Source organism: Oncorhynchus keta, chromosome 27 (assembly GCF_023373465.1).
Source record: "Oncorhynchus keta strain PuntledgeMale-10-30-2019 chromosome 27, Oket_V2, whole genome shotgun sequence".
Lineage (NCBI taxonomy): Eukaryota > Metazoa > Chordata > Actinopteri > Salmoniformes > Salmonidae > Oncorhynchus > Oncorhynchus keta.
This window is the reverse complement of record NC_068447.1, coordinates 36481396-36492591: the sequence shown is the minus strand read 5'-3', so window position 1 is coordinate 36492591 and position 11196 is coordinate 36481396. Positions and strand designations below refer to the sequence as shown.

General features: G+C 46.7%; 1 protein-coding gene across 1 annotated transcript; it reads left to right on the top strand.

Annotated features, from left to right (window-relative positions):
- The first annotated feature begins 140 nt into the window (after positions 1-140).
- Positions 141-5374, top strand: emilin3a (elastin microfibril interfacer 3a). The gene is made up of 4 exons (XM_035738816.2): positions 141-1433; positions 1665-1784; positions 2072-2754; positions 3034-5374. Exons 1-4 carry the CDS (start codon positions 1279-1281, stop codon positions 5001-5003), a joined length of 2928 nt encoding a protein of 975 aa, XP_035594709.1. The 5' UTR covers positions 141-1278; the 3' UTR covers positions 5004-5374.
- The last annotated feature ends 5822 nt before the right edge of the window (positions 5375-11196 follow it).

The following is an 11196-nucleotide window of genomic DNA, read 5'->3' as shown; positions in this document are numbered from 1 at the left end:
AGGTCTGGTTGGGGTGTGTGTGAGAGTGGGGTGAGTCCAGCTGTGTAACAGATATAATGTAGCAGTAGCTATTTCTCATAGGTTTGTTCAGTGGTGGATAAAATATATCTACTGTACGAATTGTATGAAGTGGACAGAGCAGGGGAAGTGTCAACTGCCTAGCTTCATTTCCATCATGAGCCGTTTGTTTTGCAAATGTGCTGTTTTTATCTGAACAGAGAAAGGACTTATTGCTTATGTAATTTTGCCCTGATGTCCCCTTAGCAGTGGGCTCAAATTCAGAGGCATATAACCCACATAACCCTGACCATAGAGAGACATTAAATTACGTGTTTGATTTAATTCTGTGACCCTGACTGTCACCTCAGATGACCTTTTACTGCATGGGAAAAACCTAACTTTTAGACATGACCCATGGTCCATTATGGCTAAGATCATATCAGTTAGAGAATAACCCACATGTAATGGCTTCCAGAAATAGATATTGCTCTGTCATCATTTCGATAGGGAGACAGTAGATACTGAATTTGTGTTTGTTGGATAAGGAATACTGTTACTATCCTGCATTCCTTCCAAAGCCATTTGTCCATCCCTGCATGAGGAAGTTGAATAAGAGGCCGCAGCCAGAGTAATGTTGGTGATGATAGAGGCCCTAGCTAGGCCTATTCATGGTAGCACTATTATATAGCATTAATGAGCATTGACACATATGAAGGAATAGAGGACGGGGCCCTCTCCCTCTACTCTCACACTTGTGTTACTTTCAGGAAGGCAGTGTGGGAGGGGGATATGCAAATAAATGCAGGGGGTGCCCCCTATTAGGGCCCGGCAGCCGCCCTGTCAGCTCACAGTGGACTGTTGTCACCCCGACAGAGAGTCCACCACACCCGTAGCTACAGACTGCACCAGGGCCACACCAACCGACAGACTTGTACTTGACTTGGCTTTTCCTAAGTGCTGAAGAACTCGTTCTCTGACAACTTTTTTCCGTGTCAGCTTTTCATCTATGGATTTTGGTTACTCAGCATGAAGCCTTTGCTTTAGAACTGACCGTTTTCTAGTTCTGTGAGGTATCTTTAGTGAGATGCTATACATCTGAATTATACATCCTTTTAACGCCGGACACCTCTGAGGATTCAAGTTTTAGGATTTCCCTCAAGCTGAACTCAAAACTTGCCTGTAAGGCAGACTTACGTTTTCTTTAGAAACTACACTGCCATTCTTTCTGTCAGCAGTTTATTTTATTTTTCGTCTACCTTTCGTTGAGTGGGAGTAACAATGCACATTGTGGTGGCATTACATCCCATTCTCCTCCTGTCAGTCACTCTGTCACTGGCTGATGCCAAATCCTACAGACCCCACCAGTCCAACCTCTACAAAGCTGGACCCAATCCTCACCACCTTGTCCATGGGAAGCCCACCAGCAGGCACAAGTGAGTACTCACTCTGACTATACTGGGCTATACAGGGCAGAGGGGGCTGACTATAGATGTGCTCAGTATTCAGTGCATACTGTAGTTGATTATCGGTTGTCCTGGTCCATTTTCTTTCGCCTAGTTTTCTCAAGCCAGTTAGAAATGTTGTAAGTTTGTTTTTAGGTATAACATACATTTTTAAGACTGTTATCTGATATCTTTTTCCCCCCATCATCCTCCCTCTGACAGGAACCACTGTGCCTATGTGGTTGAGAAGACTATGTCATTCACCATGCAGAATGGTGTAACACCCTATGTCAAGGCTGAGTACAACAAGTGTGCCTGGGGTCAGAAGTGTTCAACCCTCATGTGAGTGATCCATACTACACAAGACAACTATTCCTAATAGTTCTACAAACAAACCTACTGCCTTTGACATTGCTACTGTTGTTGCTGCTTCTACTGCCGCCTACCAATACCATGACTACTATGTGTATAACTGCTGTAAAAACAACCGCTATTATTGTTTCTGCTGCTATTACCATATGAAAAGGTTATGAAAACAGTGCTGCCATTTTTCCTTCTGCTGTTCACAGACGTCACCTTATGCAGTTTCTTGAGTCATGTTTTTCATTTTTTTTCCCATCGACCCACAGGTACCGTCTGATGTACAAGCCAGTCTATAAAGTTGCCCATAAGACTGTCACTGAGCTGGAATGGCGTTGCTGTCCAGGCTACTCTGGCTATGGCTGCATGGAGGGACCCCCAGCCTACAACCACCCAATTAAGGCGATGCCTCCATATAAGGGCTCACCATTCAAGGGCCCACCCATTACAGGAAATCCCTGGAGTCAGACCAAGAGCCCTCCTCCCATGAAATCTTACCCAATGGTTGCCAAGGACCCTCCCATGAAGGGACCTCCTCCTATGAAGTCTTACCCAATGAAAGCAAAAGGTCCTCCTCCCAGCAAGTCCTACCCTATACGTCACTTTGGGCCTCCTATGACCCACCCCTCCTACCCAGTGTCCTCCTTTGAGCGTTACCCTTCTGTGCCACAGCACCACCGACAGCCAGACCACCACGAGCCTGAACCAGACCATCACTCAGATCCAGATCACCACGAGCCAGACCAACATCAACCTGAACCAGACCACCATGAGGAACCAGACCACCAGGGGCCAGACCACCACCAGCCTGAATCTGATCTAGAGCCAGACCATCAACATCACCAGCAACCTGGACCAGACCAACCTGATCATCCAGACCACACAGATCACTCAGAGCTGGAGCCCGTTGCTGAAGAAACAGCTCCCCTTGTTGGCAGCCAAGAAATCGATGGTAAGACAAAGTGTTATTCCAATGCATTTTCAGTACTGCTGCACATCATGAATATTACATGTACATAAGATTCTAGCCTTGCTTCCTCTACTGGAAGAGGATATCTATATGTATTTAGAGTGCATAAATGCACAGAAACTCCATTGATTTTGGCTTCATTCTTCAAAGGCTTTATGCAGACAAATACTCGTAAAAATTAACACTTATGTTACATTACATTTGCTCTCTCGATCTCTCTGATGTATGATTGTGTATGTAACAATCTTCTCTCCGCTGTAGGCCAGGCTCTAGACACAGTGGGCAGTGAGTCTGCAGAGCGTCTGGATCGGATGGAGGAGGACATGCGGCATCTATCCCGGGGTCTGGAGACACTTAGTGGGACAGTGAACGGTCTGGAGGATAGCCTGCGTGCCTCACTACAAGAGGACGCAAGCAGGATGCTCTCCGCCCTTCTGTCTGCATCACCAGGCCCTGTCCCCGCTCTGTCCTCCTCCCCTCACTCCATTGTAGGCTTTGCAGACATCCCAGGAGGGAACCCTGATGCAGAGGGCCTGGATGGTGGCCAGGCATTCACAGGGCTGGGCGAGCTGACAGGAAGGGTGGAGGAGCTCCGGGCTGAGCTGCAGGCAAAGGCCACTGAGCTGGAGGAGCTGAGAGGCACGGTTATCAAGCACGACGACACACTGAAGGAGATGTCAGGAGGGATGGCTGGCTTAACAGGGACCCCATTGAGAGACACCCAGAAGGCCATGGAGGATCTAGTGGACGTCAAGTTGGGTGGGGCCCGGACGGAGATCATCGATGGGTTTGAGAAGCGCGTGGAGAGTGCTGAGAGCCGCTGTGAAGAGAATGCCGGGGAGGTGAGGCGGCAATGCCACAGAGAGCAGCAGGAGAGGCAGGAACAGATGGAGCAGGCCCTGGAGGGCAGCGCCACGGGATTGAGGAAGGAGCTGGGACTTGTGCAGGCTCAGATTCAGGGACATGACCTGACAGAGGGATGCTGTGGTACAGTCACTGGCCTGGCTGAGAGGGTGCATATGCTGGAACAGTCAGTGGCAGTCCTCAACCAGTCCCAGGAGCACTTGAGGGTGGAGCTGGGTGGGCACAAGGCCCATGTAGAGGGCATGCTGGAGGGCCGTCTGGGGTATGTGGAGGCTAAGCTCAACCTGACAGGGAGTGGAAAGGTCAGGGGTGGCAGAAGTGGGAGCAGTGGTAGTGGCGGGGTCCAGGGTAGCAGCTTAGAGGGAGGGATGGGGCCAGGTGGCTTGGAGGCCCGTCTGGAGGGGAAGCTAAAGGCTCTGGAGGGTCGTCTTCTGACGGCTGTGGAGGAGTTGGGGAACGCTACATCCCCTGCCCTGCTTGAGGGGCACGTTGTGCCCACGCTGGAGACAAAGCTGGAGTCCCTCAGGAGAAAGCTGGAGCTGGATGTGGACAGTGTGCAGAAACAGCTTCGTGGCATGGAACTCCTCTGCATGTCCTCCTCTCAGCCCATCCACCAGGGAGAAACAGCCACATTGAACACTCATGTGGTGGATGAGGAGAAGAAAGGAGGCGGAGAGTTGAAGGCTCTCCTGGATGTGCAGGCTGACCGTCTGAACAGCGTTAATCTCACGCTGCAGAGCCTCCTGACCAGACTGTCGCAGAGGGAAGACCACCGGGAGGGAGAGGGGAGCTCAGTCCAGGGTGAAATCATGCTGCTTAAATTCAACGTCCGCTCCGTGAACCGCATCTTGAAGGGCCTGAAGGACTCTGTAGTGTCAGTGGTCCGGGATGTCGGGCACGCCAACACCACATGGCAGGAGCGGGAAGAGCGCCTGGCCCAGCAGGTGAAGGGCGTGGTGCAGCTGGTGGGGCGCCAGGCCTCCATGCTGGGGGCAGGAGAGAGGAGGCTGACCCGGCTAAAAGGAGAGCTCCAGGAGCTGAGGAGGCGGCTAGCCGGTGAGGTGCAGGGCTGCCGCTCCACTGCGCTGGGAGTCCAGAAGGAGGTCGTGGAGGTGGGGGGGCGCTTGGCCAGCATGGAGGGCCAGTGTAAAGGCTTCAGTCACCTGGCCGAGGATCTGGAGAGGATCAGGGCAGAGCTGGAGAGGCAGTCAGATGTGTACCTCTCCCAGGTCAACGGCACCCTCACTAATCACGCTCACCAACTGTCTGAGCTAAGACAGGAACTCAGGAACTGCACGTCGAAGGCAGAGCCCACCCAGCAGAACCTATTCCTCGTAGAGCCAGAACAATTAAGAGGAGACCAGTAACTTGTTATGAAACCATTTACTGTAAGAGGGAGGCCAGTGTTCTGTACGGAATGATAATGGACCATAATCGTGAGCCCCAGAGACAAGGGCTGGTGGTAGAAACAAAAGGCTAATGTTTCAACCCACTGGCAATCCATAGAGAATTTCTAATTGTGTTGAGTTTTGTTTAGCAAAATGTTTACACTTGATTTTTTTGTATTGCTGTTCTTTCGTAGGCCTTTGAGTTTACAGGTATCCAAGATACTATATTTTTATTTTGTATGATTATCGTCTTTTGTATTTTACATTTTTATAAAACATTACAGTTCTTTGTGACCTCCATTCCTCTTGCTGTTAAAGTATTGTTTGTATAATAAAGAGGCGTTATGTCACTGTTGCTCTATGGTCTGAAATGTATATACTTGTAAGAATAAAAGTATCAATTTGACAACAGTAAATAAAAAGATGCACTTAAATCCATCAGTGAGTGAACACAATGGCAAAAGTATGACATTAGGCCACATCTAAAGCCACCAGAGGGCAACAGAGAGACAGATTACGCTGTCACTACCCACTGGGAAGCATCTGCATGCAGATTCAAGAAAATACTGCGCTTGGACAAATCAGTCTGTCTGTCTTATTACACATATTGGCCAAGTCCATTGATACTGAAGGGTCACTTGCACCTTCAACTTCATCCATTTGTAAAACATGAAATAAAATATGTAGTTTTGGTTAAACTGAATTGATTATTCAATCACGATATTGAAATTGGCCATTCAGTAGCCCTCGTGAAAATGTGGTGCAAATGTGGTGCACGCTCCTGAATGCAAATAATACTAAAAGCATAATTAGGGTGAGGACTAGACAGACACTCGATACCGAGATTGTTGACTGTCTCTGTTCCCAAAGCACCCATCTCTGATGGGTCCTTATGACGGCCCATAGATGACCTTCCTACTAACCCTCCCTTGTCGGTCCTTGTTTCCCATCTGACATCCCACCATTAAAATGACTGATTTGTGTGAGATGAACTGCGGTTATGTGAAAGTGTTTTGGCCACAGAGGTGGAGAATGGTGGTGCATATTAATGCAATGTCTGGGAGGGAGAGAAGGAGAGAGAAAAAATAAGAGGCAGGAGGCAAGATTGGGTGCTGAAGGATAGTCATCTGCATGCACACACACACACACACACACACACACACAGCACTGCGGTTGGTTGTATCCAGTGGGCCCTGTCACACGTTATCACCTTCAGAACACTCTCTTAAGCACCGCCTCCTTACCATCCACTTCCTCCCTTTAAATCAGCATCACACCAAATCAAATCAATCCTATAATCATATCTCTCCTAATCAACTCAGTTGTATTTATCCTCAGGACAAACAAGACAACTTCAGATCTTCTCATTAAAAAGGCGCTCAGGCTTAGCGATAGGAATATCCCCTTCCATCAAACGTTCTTATGTCTCGGGAACGGGATGGTCAGAAAGGGAGCCGCATGACAGAAAATCCATTACATTGGAGATAAATGTTGTCTGAGCAAGGCGCCATCTTGAAATGCACAGCCCTCACGTCTCCTCTTGACTCCAACAGAACATGGCTGCGCAGGTTGCAGTCCTGCTGTTTTTCATTTAACCTACACTTAATTGACCATTCTTGTCACGAGTGGTCGGAGAGTGCAGCGCACTCACTAGGCTTCCCGGATCATATAATTCAGTAACTGATTAAAATAAAAAAAGACAAGAACAAAAACTAACAGAAGCTTAATTTTCATAGTATCAGAATACTACATTATACTATTGTCACTAGTGTTTTTGCAGACTTTACTGTGGTAATCACTGTAGTGTTTTTGCCGACATGACTATAGTATACTATAGTATTCACTGTAGGGTTTTTGTGGACATGACCGTAGTATACACAGAGTGTACAAAACATTAGGAACACCGTCCTTTCGTCCTCAGAACAGCCTCAATTAGTTGGGTCATGGACTCTACAAGGTGTCTCCTTTTAGATGAACCATACTCCATGCAAAGCCAACCAAGTCTCAATTCAAGACAAGAGTCTCATGTCAACAATTGTCAATCATTCCCTGCCATGTATCATCTCCATTACCTGAGCCTATAAATACTCTTAAACTGAACTGTATCTCTGCCTCTGCCTGCTTTTTAACTGGAGTCCCACAGTAGATGGGCATCACCATAACCCTCACCTAAACATCACTCAGCTACAATCTTGTAACTGAACAATATTGTGTGGCAGGCTAGAAACCAACGTTTTGGTCAGCGTTTCCCCTGTGCACCCTTATTAGGGGAGGACATTTAGGATATGTATAAAAGCACCCCTTGGCCATGTTCAGGTGAGAAACTATAGGGGTGCTTGTGATGTTGGCCGGTGCGAAAGAGGCGAGTAGTGTAGAAGATGTTGTATGGTGGATGAAGGGTGAGGGATTCTGAGAGGATCCCTGTGAATAGTAGATCTGTGCCAGAACAGAGGGCAAGGCCAATGAGTGATATGTTTCCATAAGGTTGGCTTCTTAGCCTTCATAGCAATGGTTATCAATGGTACTGCAGAGATTAAACATAAGGCAGAACGTAGATGTAGTGGCAGCTGCAGAGAAGTACTTGGGTATATGAGATTTGACTTCAGAAGAGTTACAGGGCGTGTTAAGTGGTAGTGCCCTGTCATTTGTATTATGAAGTTTAATGGATTTATACTATAGTTCAGTTTGGGGCAACTTGCTAGCCCCAGCCTGCTAACTGTCTGAATCGTCGTGGCCCCAGCCAGCCCAAACACTCACTGGACCCATACGATTCACTTGGCTGCGCATGCCTCTCCCTAATATCAATATGCCTTGTCCATTACTATCCTGGTTAGTGATTACTGTCTTATTTCACTGTAGAGCCTCTAGCCCTGCTCAATATGCCTTAACCAACCATGTTGTTCCACCTCCCACATATGCAATGACATCACCTGGTTTAAACGTCTCTAGACGAGATCTTTCTCATCATTACTCAATGCCTAGGTTTACCTCCAATGTACTCTCTTCCTACCATACCCTTGTCTGTACATTATGCCTTGAATATATGCTATCGTGCCCAGAAACCTGCTCCTTTTACTCTCTGCTCTGAACGTGCTAGACAGCCAGTTCGTATAGTCTTTAGCCGTACCCTTATCCTACTTCTCCTCTGTTCCTCTGGTGATGTAGAGGTTCATCCAGGACCTGCAGTACCTAGCTCCACTACTACTCCCCAGGTGCTCTCATTTGTTGACTTCTGTAACTGTAAAAACCTTGGTTTCATGCATGTTAACATTAGAAGCCTACTCCCTAAGTTTGCTTTATTCACTGCTTCAGCACATTCTGCCAACCCGGATGTCCTAGCCTTGTCTGAATCCCGGCTTAGGAAAACCTCCAAAAACCCTGAAATTTCCATCCGTAACTATAACATTTTCCGCCAAGCTAGAACTGCCAAATAATATAATAATAATAATGGGGCGGCGTTGCAATCTACTGCAGAGAGAGTTCTGTTTTACTATCCAGGTCTGTGCCAAAACAATTCGAGCTTCTACTTCTAAAAATGCACCTTTCCAGAAACAAGTCTCTCAATGTTGCTGCTTGCTATAGACCACCCTCTGCCCCCAGCTGTGCCCTGGACACTATATAATATGTGAATTGATTGTTCCCCAACTATCTTCTGAGCTCGTGCTGCTAGGTGACCTAAACTGGGACATGTTTAACACCCCAGCCATCCTACAATCTAAGCTTGATGCCCTCAATCTCAAACAAATTATCTATTAACCTACCAGGTACAACCCCAAATCTGTAAACACGGGCACCCTCATAGATATCCTCATAACGAACTCGCCCTCCAAATACACCTCTGCTGTTTTCAACCAAGATCTCAGCGATCACTGCCTCATTGCCTGCATCCTTACTGGGTCTGCAGTCAACCGACCAACCCTCATCACTGTCAAACGCTCCCTAAAACACTTCAGCAAACAGGCCTTTCTATTCGACCTGGCCGGGGTATCCTGGAATTAAATTGACCTCATCCCGTCAGTAGAGGATGCCTAGGTTATTCTTTAAAAGTGCCTTCCTCATCATCTTAAATAAGCATGCTCCGTTAAAAATGTTTAGAACCAGGAATAGATATAGCCCTTGGTTCACTCCAGACCTGTCTACCCTTGACCAGCACAAAAACATCCTGTGGCGTTCTGCATTAGCATCGAATAGCCCCCGTGATATGCAACTTCTCAGGGAAGTTCGGAACCAATATACACAGGCAGTTTGAAAAAGCTAGCCTTAGCTTTCCTAACAGAAATTTGCCTCCTGTAGTACAAACTCAAAAAGGTTCTGGGACACTGTAAAGTCCATGGAGAGTAAGAGCACCTCCTCCCAGCTGCCCACTACACTGAGGCTAGGAAACACTGTCACTACCGATAAATCAACAATAATTGGGAATTTCAATAAGCATTTTCTACTGCTGGCCTTGCTTTCCACCTGGTTACCCCTACCCTGGTCAACAGCCATGCGCTCCCCACAGCAACTCGCCCAAACCTCCCCCACTTCTCCTTCACCCAAATCCAGAAAGCTGATGCTCTGAAAGAGCTGCAAATTCTGGAACCCTACAAATCAGCCGGGCTAGACAATCTGGACCCTCTCTTTCTAAAATTATCTGACGAAATTGTTGCAACCCCTATTACTAGCCTGTTCAACCTCTCTTTCGTATCGCCTGGGATTCCCATAGATTGGAAAGCTGCCTCGGTCATCCCCCTCTTCAAAGGGGGAGACACTCTAGACCCAAACTGCTACCGACCTATATCTACCCTGCCTTTCTAAGGTCTTTGAAAGCCAAGTTAACAAACAGATTACCGTCGCCAAACCCACTGGCTCCAAGTCATCTACAAGTCTCTGCTAGGTAAAGCCCTGCCTTATCTCAGCTCACTGGTCACCATAGCACCACCCACCCGTAGCACACGCTCCAGCAGGTGTATCTCACTGGTCAGCCCCAAAACCAATTCTTCCATTGGCCGCCTCTCCTTCCAGTTCTCTGCTGCCAATGACTGGAACGAACTGCAAAAATCTCTGAAGCTGGTGACTCTTACCTCCCTCACTAGCTTTAAGCACCAGCTGTCAGAACAGCTCACAGATCACTGCACCTGTACATAGCTCATCTGTAAATAACCCATCCAACCTACCTCATCCCCATACTGTATTTATTTATCTTGCTCCTTTGCACCCCAGTATCTCTACTTGCACATTCATCTTCTGCACACCCAACCATTCCAGTGTTTAATTGCTATTCTGTAATTACTTCGCCACCATGGCCTGTTTATTGCCTTACCTCTTATCCTACCTCATTTGCACATGCTGTGTGTAGATTTTTCTACTGTATTATTGATTGTATGTTTGTTTATTCCATGTGTAACGCTGTGTTGTATGTGTTGAACTGCTTTGCTTTATCTTGGCCAGGTCGCAGTTGCAAATGAGAACTTGTTCTCAGCTAGCCTACCTAGTTATTTATATATATATATATATATATATATATATATATATATATATATTTAAATAGTTCAGGAGAAAGCTTTGTACCTGGAAGGTCCTTTGTATATTTGCTGTATGGCATTGTTGCTGTTAGTTTATTTCAGTGAGCAACCATTTTGTGGCCTTGTTTTCTTGAAGAAATGTTTGGGGTGTGGTCGATTGTTCTGAATGGTATGTGTTGAGTTTGACCATCAGTGAGTTTATTCAATATATCAATTATATAAAGCCACTGCAATAATGTCACAATAATAAAACACTACAGTGAATACTACAGTAAGGTCTGCAAAAACACTATAGTATACCACAGTCACAGCTGCAAAAACACTACAGAGAATATTACAGTAAATCCGTGACAAGAAGCTGGCATGCGGGGAATCGTTAGGTGGCTCGTTTCAGCTAGCTTTATAGGTGCGTTCAGATCGCTTGAACGTTTACTACATTGCGGAACGGTTTGCACTGAACTAGATGTATCCATCCCCAAAACATTCTTGTAAGGTCTTGAACAGACTTTGAGGTACGTTTGCTCCCGTTTGGTGGGTGTGGCTTGAAGCAATGATTGATGTATTCAAAGTACAGTGGCCATGACGACAGCATTCCCACAACCCCTCCCCGTTTTTCAACAGGTTGTTCAATTCAGCGCATTCCAGAACATTTTATGGCAACAACAAAA